Source organism: Brassica napus, chromosome C8 (genome assembly GCF_020379485.1).
Source record: "Brassica napus cultivar Da-Ae chromosome C8, Da-Ae, whole genome shotgun sequence".
In the NCBI taxonomy this organism is placed as follows: domain Eukaryota; kingdom Viridiplantae; phylum Streptophyta; class Magnoliopsida; order Brassicales; family Brassicaceae; genus Brassica; species Brassica napus.
Genome location: NC_063451.1, coordinates 27,588,068 through 27,604,522, shown reverse-complemented (window position 1 = coordinate 27,604,522; position 16,455 = coordinate 27,588,068). Strand labels below are relative to the sequence as shown.

Below are 16,455 nucleotides of genomic sequence, written 5' to 3'. Positions count from 1 at the left end.
GAAAATTGCATATACAGAAAAAATAATGTAAAAGTTCAAACATTCAAAGTTTGAGATTTTTATTAGAAAATTAGTTTGAAAAATCAAGAAGGCATGTTAAAAAAAGAAATATCCAGAGGGCATAATTGACTGGGCATGTGCACTGGAACGTGACCGGACCTCAAGTGCGAATTCAATCCGATTAATAATACTTTGAAAATTAGAAAGTGACATATGGAAGTTTTCAAAAAAAATATCTTTAGAACTAATAAAAAGATAAGAAACCAGAAAAGACTAAAAAAAAAAAAAAGAAATAACAAAGCGAGGGCTCCGTGTTTCCAAAGGATTCGCTCTCCCACGCGCCTAACAATCCGTCACATCTCACGCGTCTCTCTTTACGTTTTTTTAATCTTCCTCTCTCTCGTCTCCTACTATAAATTCTCGTGTTCCCTTCTTTCCCATCCTGCACCTCTATCTCCCACTAATTTCGATACTGCCACTAAGCAAAAAAAAGTTTCAGCGAACAAAAAAAAAAACGTAACTGATATTCTATGGCGGAGGAGACGCTAACTCGGACTGACTCAGCTGAGCCAACCGATAAAAAGCGAGTCAGGGACGAGTCTGACGGCGCGGTTCTCGACTCACCGGAGGTCAAGAGGCTGAGAGATGATTTATTCGACGTTTTCGATGACTCGGATCCCGAACCGGTGAGTCAAGATCTCGACTCGGTTATGAAGAGTTTCGAGGACGAGTTATCTTCGGCGCAGCCCCGCGGCGAGACTCAGCCGGATCTCGGTTACCTTCTAGAGGCTTCGGACGATGAGCTCGGGCTGCCACCGCCGCCTCCACCGGTTTCCGTGGTGGAGGAGGTGGAGACGACGGAGACGGTGGCGGATTTGGTACGAGCGTCGTCGGATTCGTCGGGAATCGACGAGTTATGGGGGTTCGAGGATCACGTGCCGGATTACGGCTCTTTAGATTTCGGTTCCGGCGTCGGAGATGGTGGAGATTACGTCACCGTTGAGGGGCTGTTTGATTTTTCCGGCGAATGTTTTGATTCCGGCGATCTATTCTCGTGGCGGCCGGAGTCTTTACCGGCGGAATAAAACGAACGTTTTTCTTAGGTAGGAAATTAAAAACGATGCCGTTTGTAAAGCGTTTGGCTTCCCTGCCGTTTTTTACCCCTACCCTACGGTAGATGGTGGTTAATTTCTATGGATTATTAATTATGAGGATTAGGAAATTTAAATATTTTGTTATTAGGAAAGTTAAATATTTTGTTAGTGGGTGTAACTTTCTAGATTAGTATGTGTGCGAATTCGTTTGTTCCTCCCAGACCTTTAATTATCTTCTCTCTTTGAATAGTTTTTGTTAATGTGAAAATGTCCTCGTTCGGGAACGCCCTAGTCGGATAGTTGAGATGGACCTATCGCTTAAAAAAGAATTGGGGATTAATCGAAAATTATGCGGAGTAAAATTTTTAGATTGTTTATTATGTTATAAAACATGTTAATCATATAACATTAATACATTTTCATGTTTAAGATTGTATAAAACACATAAATAGAATATATAAACTTAATACTTCTTCCGTTTCTAAAAGATGTATGTTCTAAAAAAAAAATTTGTTTCATAAAGATACATTTTTTACCTTTTCAATGTATGATTTTATGAAAAATTGTAAGTTTAAAAAAAATTAATGGTGTTTATTGAATTTCTATTGGATAAAATTATGAAAAATTGTTATTCACAAAAAACAATCCATATTTAATGATTTTTTTTAATATATGTGAAAAGTCTAGAATATATATCTTTTAAAAACAGAGGGAGTATAGTATAATTTTCATCTAAATTATGAAGATGAATGATATTTATAAAATTTTAGATCAAACAAATAAATAAAAATATTATTAAAAAGAAAATAAAAATAGAATAATAATATAAAAAAGAATAGATTAAACGGTTTAGGCAGAAAAAATCGGATATTCAATTTTTTAAATCGATTTGGCATAAATCGGAACTGAAAACTAACTCGTAGCGGCCGATTTTTAAGACAGTGGAAAATGTTAGTATAAAAATTCTCTCTGTTAATTTTGGCTGATTCTTTAACATCTGATGACAAACCTGATTTATTTTTCTGACAAAGGCGAAAAATAGCCCATGAATCATCTAGTATATAGCCCAAAAGGCCCAAAATGAACGACCACTACAAATAACCACCACGAGGCCTTCGTCTTGATTTCTGTCTTTTTGAGCGGTTGCGAAACGAATGAATGATGGTTGGGTTTGATACATATGTAGGAGATGACTTTGGAGATGTCTGTTTGTTAGAGATAGGGAACAATGATGCAAGTTTTTGTCCACTAATGTTTGGCAGGTGGGTAGTATACGTAATATCATTTAGATGTACATCGAGTTTGAGGGACGACTTGTGTATGTACCAAAAAAAAAAGGGGTAGCACTAGATGCTTGTTTTCCATATCTAGAGTTACAAAACATTTAAAACATATTTGATTTACGTGAGTGTCATGAGATAATTGAGATTAGTGGAAGATTTAATAGTCTCGAAGTTTTTTTTGTGTGAAAAGCCATGGAGTTTGTAATTGAACAACTCTTTACATGTTTTTCCTACCTAACAGAAGTAAAAGCCTCTCTTAATCATGATAACAACATTACTATCATTATTAAGAAAATGTTTATGATGTGGAAAGTTCCGTTGAGATGAGTTGTAGAAGTCTAAGGCTTTCATTTTTTGCTGTATAATTTGTTGTCAAACCTAATAAAGAGGAATCGTGTGTTTTCTAATGGCTGATCTCTCATGGGCAAAAAGGTTAATAGTGCCTTTACAGTTCAAACAACCTATATATGACCTATCAGTCTTAAATAAATTGCAATATTAAAACCCGTAACAGTGAGAGTTGTCTTGTGTCTATTTCATAACTTTTGTAAATTGTAATGCGAAACATGTTTCGTTTACAGTTTCTAAAGTACAAAGCTACAAACAGAGTGATAAAACCATAAAAGTTGGAACTATTGAAATGTGATTTACAATGCATAGTACTGACCAAAATAGACTCTTTTATACGTTTTTTCTATCCAAATGTATATTTATAACAGTTTTTTAAAAACTAATACAGACACGACCGTCCTCATCGGAATGTATCATTCCACATTATACGTACCATAACTTGCGTTATGGGAATTCTGATTTGGGAGATGTGTAGAACCTGAATTTTTCACCATTTGATGTTTTGAGAGTGGTACAAGTTATGGCGGGTTCAGATGTGGATATACTGGTATCAGTGACAATTTATCTACTCAAGCATACGAGTGTAAGTACAATTGTATTCGTATTGTTGTGCTGAAACTTTTAGGTTATTCTTTTTCCATTTATTAGAAGTTTACTGAAAATAACTGAAGAACAAGAATTTAAATGGGCAAAATATTATTTCTGAGTAATACTTTCTTTTTCCATTTATTAGAAGTTTACTGAAAATAACTGAAGAACAAGAATTTAAATGGGCAAAATATTATTTCTGAGTAATACTTCCAACATTGTCTAACAACTCTTATTCAATAGTATTAATAAGAAACTTCAATAGCGGTCACTATTGTCTTTTATCGTTTCGCACGCAACTTTATCTTCAGGTCGTTTTTTCAACCTAGAGGAAAACTTCGTCGCTAAGAAGTCGTCTTACGACGTAACGCGTCTTCTTTTTCCTTCCTTATTATAATTCACATTCAAACGGAAGATCACATAAACCTATTCTCTCTCGGTTTCTCTCCTCTACAGCTTGTAGCAGAGCAAATGGGGAAGAAGCTTGACGCTTTGCTTGGTCGGAGTTTCAAAACCAACAAGTTCAAGTCTCTCCTCAACTTAGCTATCACGAGGCTCTCTATCCTCAAGAACCAACGTCAAGTTAGATGTTCCCAAGCCACCTCTGACGTCACCGAGCTTCTTAAACTCGGCCACCACGAGAACGCTTACCACAGAGTCGACCAAGTCATAAAAGACCAAAACACCCTCGACGTTCTCTTCTTCGTCCATGGCTACTTCACTCTCTTGATCGACCGTGTGCACCTCTTCGAACACAACCGAGATTGTCCTGATGAGATTCTTGAAGCTGTCTCCGGTTTGCTCTTTGCAGCTTCTAGAATCGGAGAGTTTCCTGAGCTTCAAGAGATTCGTAATGTTTTGATCTCACGTTTTGGGAAAGATATGGCTGCTCGGTCCATTCAGTTGCGCAGTAATTGTGGAGTTAATCCCACAGTAAGCAACTTTGATTTTGCATTTAACCCAATAACGTATTTAGCACGTTACATATCTATAAATACAGAACAATATACTTACATATTTTATTGTATTTATGTTTATTACTACTATAGATAATTCAGAAGTTGTCGACAAGACATCCACCGAGAGAGGTTAGAATGAAGGTTCTGAAGGAGATAGCTGCAGAGAACAACATCGTTCTGAAACTAGAAGAAGCTTCTTCTACTTCCACTGAGGTATGTAATTAACCACAAACGAAAACAGAGTGAAAGTTATGTTTCTAATCAAATTTTATGTTCTATGCAGATAAAATCGTCAGATGTTCCTAAGGCTGAGTTAACAAGTGAGGATGGAGAAGGATATGAGTTATCTGATTCGGTAAAGAGAGGAAAGAAGAAGTACAAAGATGTGGCTGATGCTGCACAAGCAGCGTTTGAGTCAGCGGCTCATGCAGCAGACGCTGCACGAGCTGCTGTGGAGCTTTCTCAGTTTTCTCCGCGTGCTGGGGGAAATTCATTTAGTGGTTCTGAAAACAAGATATCAGAACAAGAAGGTAATGCTGATGATTTTAGAGGAGGTGAGGTTGATTTGAGGTCAGAATCCAAGAGGTCTATGTCGGATTCAGATGAAATTATTGAGGATGTCCCAGTGATGTCGTTTAGAGAAGACCCTGTGAAGTTGTTGGAGAAGGATGTTGTAATCTATGATAGTGAGGAAGAAATCCAATATACTACTAAGCCCAATACTACTACTAATGTTAAAGAGAAGCAACATGTTATGGATCTTCCAAATAGAGATACAGGACATGTGGACCACACGGTTCACTCGGTTGGAGATCCTTTTATGCGTAAAGTTGGTTTGAAGGGTCCGGTTTCAGTCAGGACAAGACAGGTACGTGGATACTAAGAAGTTTAAGTTTTGTTAATCAGGTGCATCTTTGATGACTGAGTTTTGTATAATATTTTTCTGTGTTTTCTTTTCTTGGTCAAGGGTGTAAGAATATTGTTCTTTTAATGGATATAAGATTTCAATAACGTTGAAAAGTTGCGTATGTTTTCTATATTCATGAAAAGTTTTTAGAATGAAATTGACCTGAGAGAGAAATTTCTAAGAAATCGCCTGGAAATTACTGGCCCATGCCCCCTCTTTTTTACCATGTTGGATGAGGTCAGAATAAGCCTGAAGACTTAGACCGACATATTCATCATATTCAACTCCAAGCTCCTCCTACCAAGTCACATTATTCAAACATTACCGCTTAGTTAATGTAGTTTGAAAGAGGAAACTTGTGAAGATGTATAATTTTGCACCTTAATTTTTTTTTTTTTTTTTTTTTTGTTTAACCAGGTGTTGGCCAACCTTCGGCCAGCCCACCACCTAGGCCCGGCGCCAGCCTTTGCCTGTACCGGTTAGGGCCCTGGGCACGCCTCTCCGCCCTGCGAATCGAACAGCTGACCTCCCCAAGGGGTAGATACCACTAGACTATCGAGTCCGGGTTTTGCACCTTAAATTCCTTAGTACCTTTGGGTGAGTTATCTGTCAGAGTCAGGTTCGGGCCCTGAGCTAAACGAGTAAAGCTCTTGTTTTAGGCGGCAAAATATGTTATCTATTTTAGAGGCAGAAAATTTGTAAAAATTCATAGTGATGCAGTGGTTTGAGCCATTGCTTGTAATTTATGGATATTCGTTCAACTTTCTGTTCTTACATATTTATCCACATTTTTTTTATAAATAAGTTTATAGATTTTGGACTTTAGGTGCCAAATAGAACTGGGTCGGGCCTTGTTACAGTATCCAGGTTGCAACAATTGAGCACTTTTTTCCGGTCTTTGATTCTATATTGAAAAAAAAAGAATTTCTTTATACTAGAAATACTATGAGTCTAAACGATATAGGACAAAAATGTGAATGAAAATATTTGAATTTCTTCTTCATCTTTAAGAAATTATGCTATTTATAAAGAACGTTTTTACATGATTAATTCTTTTTTTTTGAATTTATAGAATTATATAACAAAAACTGTTCTTTTTTTTTTTTTTTTGAAAAAAAAACAAAAACTGTTCTTATAAAATTTGAGAATGAACAATAAATAACTTATATGTCTTTAGAGACGTGTTACTGTGTTTGTTAGAAAGAGTGGATGCCGTTTTGTAAATAAAAGAGACATATAATTACGGATTTCGGTAATTAAACTAGTAATAGTCCGAATACTCTTAAATTAGTCCAACTTATTGGGTCGTCTGCTTCAAGCCCATGGGCTTATGTAAGCTCTTTCTTTCTTTTTTTCTTTATTTAAAGTCGAAGACTAATTCATCAAAAGTCAAACCCTTGTCGAAAAAGGAAACGAAGAACCAAATTACAGAAATATTGACCTACAAAAGCGATCGAAACACCCTCGAAAAGTTCAAAATCTCATATAAATAAATATGCTGATGATCAAAGGTCGTTTTGAAGTTTTCAGTTCGATTCTTACATTAATAATGTTTTGATGATGATTTCACTTGCCTTGTTGTTGCACACTTCGCTCTCTGTTTTTCAATTCTAAGAAATTTCCTTTTCAGCTTCTATTTGTTATCCACACTTTGACTAATCACATTAGGATTAGGAAACCAAAAAAAAAATCTGAAGTCTCCTGAAAAAAAAAGAGTTTCCAAACACTCTCAGGAATAGTTTTTTTTTTTGTTGAGTATTAATAAACCAATCAATAAATAACTTCTCGAGTTTCGAAGATTTTTTGTTTTATTTTGTTTCGTTCTGGTGTGCGCTAGTTACGTAATCAAGCGTCTGGAAGAGAAGAAGACGATGATGCAATACCTAATTCCAGAACCTAAAACAAAAGAGGTATAATCCTTATTTATTTTCCTTTGATTATGTTTGTGGGATCATATCTCTTGAACGTTGTCCGAGTCCACATTCTGATTTTAGGGGTTTTTGTGTTAAATAAGTGTTTGATCCTGAGATTTAGATGGTTGAATATCTTACACTAGTTAATGGAGATTTTGATCCTGGTTTTAGGGTCTTTGTGTTACATACCATTGTATAACTTTTTTTGTCTGATTATTGTTACCTAAAAATAGATTGTGTTGGAGAAAGTGTTATCATGTGATGGTCCAACAACTCTACAAGAAGTCAAAAACTTAAGCTCCAAGCGTAAAGCAGTTGAGGAATCTGTTAACAGAACCAGCAACGTCACTGATGCTATTGCAAGAGAGATGAACAGAGGAATTACTTCATGTGAGCAGGTCAGCAAAAAAAAAAACTCGTAGTTCTAAACCAAATATTTCTTTCTTGTAGCTCAAGTTTTGATTTTGTTATTGTTATTCAGGATCTCCTTAAACTTGGAGAATACCTTCCTTTACTCTTCAACTTAGTGCATGACGCTGACAAGATTAAAGACGTTTCTGGTCTTAAGATAAGATGGAGTAGTGGTTTGATCTCTCAGACCTTGATTCAGCGTAAGTGTCCGAAGTTCTTTCAAGTCGATAACATAATGTTCGAGCTTGGAATGGTTATTTACTTCTACGCACTTAAGCTCCGTGAGAGAGCCATGGAGTTAGTATCCACAGGTTAGTCTGTCTTTAAAACACCTTCTTCTTTTTTGTCTTATGCACTACATTCATAAGTTTGCTTCCTAATGATTACACAACAGATGTCAAGAAATCAATAACACTTTACCGAGAAGCATCTGGAGTTTTCCATCATCTTTCTCATGAGCTTCTTCCTTCATTGCTACCTTCTTTGCCTCAAGGGAAGCTTCCAGAACTAACTCCTTCGCTTTGCTCTTCTTTAAGTCTCCTCTGTTTAGCTGAAGGTCAGGTCAGTGATTCTCTTAACTTTAATTAATTTGCACAAACTTCTCTCCAGAAAGCTGAAGAAATTGATGATAACAGTGAGACATGTTTCTTTAATAGGCTGTAACTACAAAGAACGCTGAAGAAAGTGGTAGAAGCGCAAGCCTATTGTCGAAATTGCACTACGGTACTACACAAATGCTCTCTGAAGCCTCTGCTCATTTGTCATCTAGAGCTAATGGAGAATGTAAAGACCTATCGTCTCGCTTCCTAGTAAGTCCCCTATCTTTTAAATATAACTATACGTGAAGAAGAAGCGACTGGTGAAACTCATCTTGTTGTTATATCTAAATACTGATCTTAGTTTGCTTCTAATATTCATTAGAACCTATAGGAGTAGCAAATCTCTATTTATATTATACATAAAGTACACATCCATCATTAAGGTGATGATCAATGTTTTAGGTGGTAATTAGACGCTTTCTAAACCTAATATTAAAAAAATCGGTTTAGAAAAATCGTTCCGCTTATGATCTACTTGCTCTTGGTGCCGGTTTAAAACACTGATGACTGATGATATGTCCATATAGGAATATGTATCAGCAATGAGAGCTTTACACGAGCTAAAGAGCCAAAAACACTTAGCGGAAGTGCTTGAATCCGAAGAGAGAGTAGGTGAAGCAGTTGGTGTTCTCCGGCGTGCATTAGCAGCGGCTAGGAGGAGTATGCCGTCAAAAGAAGACAAGTGGATAACAATATTCAAGAACGAGAGAGACGAAGTACGCAAAAAAATGGCGAAGTATGAGAAGCTAAACGATTTCATTTTACAGAGGATTCCAGTAGAAACAGAGTTGCCTTTTCCTAAAGGTGAAACGATTGTTAAACTCTTTCCTTACATTCCCACAAGATGGGAACAAGAGCTTCGGTTCAAGTAGAAGGTTCATCAACTATACTCTCTATCTTTTTGGGCTGGGATAATTGTGTGCAGTATCTTACTATTTTTTGTTTCGTCTTCTGAGGTATTGAGAACAAATTAAGCTGTGTAATAGACTAATTAAGTTATATACTCTGATCAATTAGTAGAATTTTTTTTTTTTATGATATTGTCAAACTTTCTATAGACTGTAATGAGTAATGATCACTGAGAGAGTATTTGGGCATCTGATTGAGGACTAAAGATAGGTTTAGCCTAAAGTCATACTGGCCCATCAAGCCCGAAACCTTGGACAAAAAGGTTGAAAGATTATTCTCGTTGGAAGATCTCGTTCTTGCCTGATTTCAGAACTCAAAAGTCAGAACCAATAATATGACCTTCAAATAATATACAGACACAGATTGTCTGAAGACTGTGTACTATATATATCTTAAATGACTCTTATAATACATGTGATGATGACAATGCATATATTTCTTATTATCTCACTATATTAATTTAAACAATTTCAAAAGTAATTTTCCATGTTTCTACGAGTCAGGAAGAATAATCTTCGAAAGGCTATTACATAGTCAAAGATAAATTTCACAATGTCAACCATTTTGATGAGGATTAAAACAAGATTAGTTTCACTATGTCAACCATTTTGCTGAGGATTAAAACAAAATTAATTTCATAATGTCAAACATTTTGCTAGCTAAGGATTAAGACAAGATAAGCACGTACTTACTGTATACAAAAGATGATAAAGTTAAGGTCCTGTATAAATTTGTACTCTTCCTACAAGTTTAGGATAACGACTTAAATTAGGTCAATTCGAATATTCCATGTATTTGATTTTTAAAATGTTTGGACATAGACCAATAAAAGCACTGGAGTTTGTTGATTGATTAATTAGCTATCTGTATTTTCCCTTGTTTCAGTGATAACTACTGTTCTTTAAATAAGTATCAAGAGCCATTTTGTCCTTTAACTTGTGGAAAGGTCGCATTAACTCATGCGTAAAGCTTAGCCATCCTTCATTATTGTTTCTTAACTGAAATCATAATCTGATTCCCGGTCATTTGGATCTGTCGTCAATACAATATATATATAAAGTTCTTATCTAATTCGTTTGTTTATTCTGCACATGGAATTTCTAGCCAGGTTGATCCGATCTTGAAAACGAAACCATCTTATTGACATTCTGCGTGATTTTAAAAAAACTTGCTCTCAAAATGGAAATATATATATTTCATCTAAATTCAAACAAATCTAAATATAAAAGTAAAGAAAAAAACATAGAGCATAAAAAGAGAATAATGGTTTTTAGTAAACGTCCTAAAAAGGTTTTTAGTAGATATTTATTAAAAAGTTATATTGTTACACTTTTTTATATTTTGTTATATTGTTACACTTTTTATATTTTTCAGATCAATAATCAATCTGATACATACATAAGGTTTTTAGAAGGCCACATGGCACCGGTACGGCTGATAAACAATTGATTAAAAGAATCTTTAGATTAATTCAAGATTCTGAGAGATACTGTCCAAATAGGCAAATATATTAAGTGATCTAACCATATCTATTCAATGAATAAAAGTCTTCTCCGAACCAGAAGCAGAGAATATACTTTTCGACAAGGACATCGTAGCTATCGTGCATATTTGTAATAATATTCAACAACGTGAGAATCAATTTTCAAAAAAAATTAAAATTGTTGACAATAGTTTAAAATTATAGTTATAGTAGGTTATACATTTCGGGTCCGAGCATATTCGTCCCTTGAATGCAAGTATGCAACCAATTCAATAAGGTCCCCCTCCGGGTCTTTATTGTTATCATAATAAAATCAATTTTGTTGTCATGTGATTGTGTGCATCTTTATATAATATGGTCGACAAAAACTTAGTATATCCTGTTAAGATACCTTTGCTCTCGACTCTGCCGCCATGTTCATACTAGCTGTATACATATATACTCCCTCTGTTCCTTATAGATCCATTTTTTAGAAAAAAATTTTGTTTTAAAAAGATACATTTTTTGCATTTTCAAGACATTAATTAATGAAAAATTGTACTTTTCAAAAAATACAATTGTGTTTAATAAAATTTCATTGGTTAAAAGTTATTGAAAATAGCTAATTAAGGAAAACAATGTATTGGAAAATACAATTTTAAATGTTTTCTTAATAAGTGTGAAAAAACTATAACATAGATTTTTTAGGAACGGAGGGAGTACTACACAAAATATTAATATGAGCATGTACTCTGGATCATTTATATAATTTAACTAGTGCCGTAAATTTTGCGTTAACGAAAACAAGCAGCAGCCACAATAATATTTACTTACTAAAAGAAACATTGCCATTAACACGCCATACTAAAATTTTGGTAATAACAACAACACAACAAAACAATTTCGTTTCCACATATTTATCAAACTGTGTATAATTTAATGAAAATAAAAATATAACAAGTCAACAAAATTGGAAAAAGAATTGAACAAGAAAGATTCGAATCAACTAGAAAATTAAAATGGCACTATTCCTGAGTAAAATATATAGTATTGCTTTCGGTGCAAACCTCTATACACTCTTTTTCCTCACGGTGTCAAATTTTAACTCGAAGAAACCAAAATAGTATATAATAAAATGAACCAAAACATTAGAGAGAATAGGAAAAGAAAAAAACTAAATATTCTTGACGTAATGGTTGCGGGTAGAAGAAGACATCGCTGGCGAGCTACATCGGACCACCACCTCTTCGCTTGGGCTTCCCGATCCTTTTTCTTCCACGATAATGGACGGTCTAAAATTGGAATGGCTCGGCCACTGTGGCAGTGGTGGTGCGGCCATTGCTTCATATATCCCGGTGGTGGACCGGGTGGTGGTGCCACTAGTGGTGGCTCCTCCGGTGGTCCTGCCTGTAGAGTGGTCAGATTTTGGAACCCATATGCCCTCGACGACTACGAGATGTTGCGTTTGAGAGTTTCCGTTGTTAGGGACTGTTTGGCTTGGTCTTCTTGTATGCAGTCTATATTTCTATTATATCCCAAAAAATTAATAAACATCAGTTTTTTTTGTAGAATAGATTTTATACGTGCCTAGATTTATACATCAAATTATAGAAAGAAAGAATTGTACATGTTTAAAAGTATTTACCTGTAAATGGCTTTTGACTTCATCATTAGTTAATCCATCAACCTTCATTAACTCCTTGATTTGCTTCGGCGTAGCAACTGCAAAATGGAACCAAAATAAACATCTCAACTAAACTTTTATGAATCCTAATACCAAACTATTGATCTAAATCACTAGAAAATTTAATTAACTCGTATATAAATATTAAAACGCACCATGAGGTCCACCTAAGTGTTGCAGAGCGTTTAAGAAGCGCCTATGCAACTGCGAAGACCAACACCTTCGCTGCTTTCTTCCTCCATCTTTCTCCGCCTCTCTCTTCCTTCTTTCTCCACCGTTAGCCATCGCCTCTTTCTTCATACTTTCATCTTTCTTCACCACCGTGTCCACCATCTTCTCTTGCGTTCTTTCCTGAACAGTGAACACACATGATAGCAAATATTTAGAGCGTTGTAGTAAAGATTAGAATGAGTTTAATTATGATATGGATTCTCTAATATAATCACCTCTTTTGGGAGAAGAGGGTCAGGTTGGTTCCAGAGCTGTACAGATTTAAGCCAATCAGATTTCATGTTCTTGTCCTCAGAATCATTGTCCGGATCATGATTTCCGTGCTCATCGTCTAATTCTTCTTCTTCATTGGAGGTTGATGAGTCTTTAATGGTTAGAAATTGCTCCAAGACAGGTCTACATTCTCCGGTCGTTTGCTCGGAGCACTCTGATTGTCCGTACATATTCTCTGTGGCCGTACCCGGCAACTCCCTCTTGCATGCCTCAATTGCTTAACAAACAAAATAAATTAAAGTAAAAATTTAGGTTTTAATAGATGGTAAATTTTTTACATATATATATGGTATGTTTTTCATTTTATCAATAAAGAGAAAACGTTGATCGCAAATCTTGCATTTCTAATACATTTTTGATCAAACTTCTTTGTAATACATATATATGTAATATGTATGTATATAAACAAATACAGTTCATTGTATATCAGTATAAGTATGTCATTTATACGTACCTTGGGTTACGAGGTCTAAGCAAAGAGGAAGTTCACGTTGGAAGACATGAATCTTGCGTCGTTCTTCTTCAAGAGCTTCGATGTATTGCCCACATCTCTCCTGTTTCTGCTTGTAATCCATGTTGCTTAGCTTCTTAATCATTGGCGGTGATGAAGGAAGAAAAAAATAATCCACCTTTTAATTGAGATTTACTTTTGTTTAGAGAGAATGATCAATACTTGCAGATCTGAATACATGTATATATATGGCTCTACAAAGCATCACAAGGATCTCTATTCTGAGAGAATAAAAAACATAAAGTCGGCCCGTCGCGTTACAAGACGAATCCTTGATATGTTTAAAAATATTTACGTTTGTAAAAGAAACGTAACCAATTTGATACATGTCTTGTTATGCTAGTAGTAGGTAGGGAGTGGTGAATATTCGGTAATGTGATTCCGGGTTTTTTGGTTATGTAATCTTATTAATTTTGCCAAGAGTGCACACAATAAGAGATGGATGCTTATTAAACGTCAAAACCCAAAATAATAGAGATGGATACGAATTTTTTTTATGTATAGTCAATATGGGTCGAGAATCTAAGCCATATAATACGTGGGTGGTGAGTTATGAACTTCTTAATGGGTACATTAACTTTGTGTTAGAGTAAGAGATTTAATTAGTTTTCATCTCTGCGTGTGACTGTGCGAGTGTGTATTGTCTTGCGTAAATGCTGACAAGCTTTTACAACGAATGCAGAGACTATGATTTCAATGGAAGTCATATAAATGAAAAGTTAAAATGTGTTACTAATATTATTTTGTATATTAAATTTATATGAAAATGAAAATCAGCTTCTATCATGTAATAAAAGAAGTACATATTAGTACCCACCTACACATGACAACATTACAGTAGCTGGCCATTGGTTTGTTAATTCAAAAGGATTATTAGCTTTTTGTTACTAATTAAATTTCTATAAAAAATTACGGAAGTTCGATGTGTTTGACCCGTCTAAGTATGTGATCTCTTTGAAACAATATGAGCCACAGTTTGATTAGAACAAAAACTGAAGCTGAAGATCAGTTTTCAGTTTGATTAATCCTTATGTATGACATTCGTATAGCCAAAAAAAAAAACTTACAAAATGGGTGATTGGTAACAAATGCGAGCAAACTATCCTGGATTATATTATATATGCATGCAACAAATCAAATAAAACCAGTTTATCATATAATCTTGTACTGGATACAGTTGCTCGTAAATTTTCCATGTTATAGTAATTCCTTTTTTTTTTTTTTGTTAGTAATTACACTACATACATAATTCACCACTCATTTCACCACTCATGATTGGCCATAAGGATTTTTTTCCCTCACTGCTATCATAAATTTTGAAACTGTGTAGTAAAGTACTAAATATTTAAACAAACTAGGAAAGAAAAGTTGCATGCATTAAACCAGTGGTGGTAGTCCAGTGGCGCTTGAGAGAATAAACCCAATACGGCGAACTTCGCTGGCCACACGCATATGGGCTACTGCTTTCGGCTCATTTGAATGTCCAGGAAAAGGTCTATCTGTAGGATGTACCTCCATCCGGTGCTTAGGTCTATGTTTTTAATAGACCCGGGTTTAAAGTTTACAAAAAAAAAAAGTTGCATGCATGATCTAGCTATAGTTGATAGCTGATACTACTATGTATTTTCCCTTGTAATGAAATGACTATTAATGACTGACTCTAAACTCAAAAGACAAATGTCTCTTCATGAAGAAGCCAATACATGGGAAAGGATAACCACATATGTATAAGTTTTCTTTCTGTCTATCCGATCAAACAAAAAAAAATCCCTTTATCCATTCGGGTTGATGTTTTCCATAGAACCTGGAATGTCAAAGAATCTCGACTTTGTTGAATTCGTTTTATCCGTATCCATATTAAAATGTAGTTAGTGTATATATATGTCAATATCTTTGAGTTTAGACCGGTAATATCAATTAGCTGTATTCTTATTATACCCAAGTAAAGCATAACGTGTCGCACTGTACTATCAAAGACCTTAATGCCACATTCCAACTTTCTCCAAGATAATGGTACGCCAATAGATTTAGACGAAAAAAGAGATTCACAGGACTCGCACAGTAGATTTACGAAAAGCGGCTCATTATTTTAAAGCCCATTATTTAGGCCCATTAAACAGACCCATTAAGATCCAAGAGAAAGAGAAAGCTCAACGACACAATGATTACTTATTCGGTAAAGTTTAGGATAGTGGCCCCGAGCTGAGTAGCCTGAGCTTCCGCCGCCGGCTTCACATCCTTCGACGGCTCAACATGTTTTCCGGTGAGCTCCACAGGCAAATCAGCGACAACACCTTTCAAGTAAAAAGTGTAGAACAGCTTGGTCGGATACACAAGCTGATGAAGCTTGACCTGTCCGTAAGCTCCTTCGAAGACGCCGGTGCCACCGGTGATGGCGAGAAGCGTGTCCTCGTAAGTCAGGTAAGGTCCCTGAACGGAAATGTGACCGTAGTCTCCGAAGTAGAAGCTGTAAGAAGCTTCGAAGCGTTCGCCTTTCTTCTCAGGAACGTGCTGGATCAAAACGCAGAGACCTGCGGTGATCCCGACGCGTTTCTTGAGGTCTCCGGTGTAGAGTTTGTTAGTGAAAGGGACGAGGTCGCCGATGCAAAGCTGTTGTGGGTTCTTGCCGAGTTTTAGAACCGCGGGGCTGTGTCGGTCGCCTTCGTTGAACTCGTACACGTTGAGTTCTTGGATCTTAGCTGTGATTGTGAACATAAAGCCAAGTCAAAATCAAGATCCTATTTTAATTTTCTCAAATCTGTTCATTTGTTTTACTTACTGGGTCTAGAGTTCTCGCTGCTGCTGCTGCACATGGTTCTGAAGATGGAGGAGGAGGTGGTGGATCTTGATCGTGTGGACAAAGCTGGACCGTTGGATGAGATCCTTAGGTTATTATGGAAGGAACTAGAGTAATCCAAAAGAGGGGTTTGATGATGGCGAGAGAGATTCCTTACAAGAGAGATCGATGCAGCAGCAGCAGAGGAAGCCATGATCATAGACATGCCTGTCTGATACAAAGAGGAAACTGGTTTTGTTTTGTTTTTTTTTTTAAAGTTGAAGTGGTGAAGAGATAGAGACGAGCTTCTTTTTTTTAATAGGATGCTTTCATCTGGAGTACTGTGCGTATTAGATCGTTATATTAAATGATGATGATGAGGCATGTGCGTAGTAGATCTGGGAAAGTGGCTGTCAGCTTCAACTAAAATAAATAAACACTAAAAGACAAATAAAACGTAAAATAGGAAGAAACACGACTTGTTTATACTACTTAATACTAATT

The 16,455-nt window shown here is 35.7% G+C and overlaps 5 protein-coding genes across 6 annotated transcripts; 3 read left to right on the top strand and 2 right to left on the bottom strand.

Annotated features, from left to right (window-relative positions):
• The first annotated feature begins 202 nt into the window (after positions 1–202).
• BNAC08G15840D lies at positions 203–1,341 on the top strand. The gene has a single exon (XM_013801894.3). The coding sequence runs from the start codon at positions 531–533 to the stop codon at positions 1,083–1,085; it is 555 nt and encodes a 184-aa protein (XP_013657348.1). The 5' UTR covers positions 203–530; the 3' UTR covers positions 1,086–1,341.
• A 2,286-nt stretch (positions 1,342–3,627) lies between these two features.
• On the top strand, positions 3,628–5,872 carry BNAC08G15830D. Of its 2 annotated transcripts, XM_013801892.3 has the most exons (4): positions 3,628–4,249; positions 4,366–4,488; positions 4,559–5,143; positions 5,600–5,872. In XM_013801892.3, the coding sequence occupies exons 1-4, from the start codon at positions 3,788–3,790 to the stop codon at positions 5,663–5,665; spliced, it is 1,236 nt and encodes a 411-aa protein (XP_013657346.1). In that variant the 5' UTR covers positions 3,628–3,787; the 3' UTR covers positions 5,666–5,872. The 2 variants fall into 2 exon arrangements, with proteins under 2 accessions (XP_013657346.1, XP_013657347.1); XM_013801893.3 differs by lacking the exon at positions 5,600–5,872 and having other exon boundaries at positions 3,632–4,249; positions 4,559–5,295.
• Positions 5,873–5,994: 122 nt separating this feature from the next.
• On the top strand, positions 5,995–9,143 carry LOC106360190. The gene is made up of 6 exons (XM_013799780.3): positions 5,995–7,092; positions 7,329–7,493; positions 7,577–7,817; positions 7,901–8,067; positions 8,163–8,315; positions 8,633–9,143. Exons 1-6 carry the CDS (start codon positions 7,054–7,056, stop codon positions 8,975–8,977), a joined length of 1,110 nt encoding a protein of 369 aa, XP_013655234.2. The 5' UTR covers positions 5,995–7,053; the 3' UTR covers positions 8,978–9,143.
• Positions 9,144–11,004: 1,861 nt separating this feature from the next.
• Positions 11,005–14,263, bottom strand: BNAC08G15800D (transcription factor HRS1). The gene is made up of 5 exons (XM_013799781.3): positions 13,119–14,263; positions 12,607–12,881; positions 12,316–12,511; positions 12,122–12,198; positions 11,005–12,001 (listed from the first exon to the last, which is right to left on the bottom strand). The coding sequence occupies exons 1-5, from the start codon at positions 13,258–13,260 to the stop codon at positions 11,651–11,653; spliced, it is 1,041 nt and encodes a 346-aa protein (XP_013655235.1). The 5' UTR covers positions 13,261–14,263; the 3' UTR covers positions 11,005–11,650.
• Positions 14,264–15,241: 978 nt separating this feature from the next.
• Positions 15,242–16,346, bottom strand: LOC106362074 (allene oxide cyclase 4, chloroplastic). Its single transcript, XM_013801891.3, has 2 exons — positions 15,955–16,346; positions 15,242–15,874 (listed from the first exon to the last, which is right to left on the bottom strand). Exons 1-2 carry the CDS (start codon positions 16,175–16,177, stop codon positions 15,345–15,347), a joined length of 753 nt encoding a protein of 250 aa, XP_013657345.1. The 5' UTR covers positions 16,178–16,346; the 3' UTR covers positions 15,242–15,344.
• Positions 16,347–16,455: the final 109 nt, after the last annotated feature.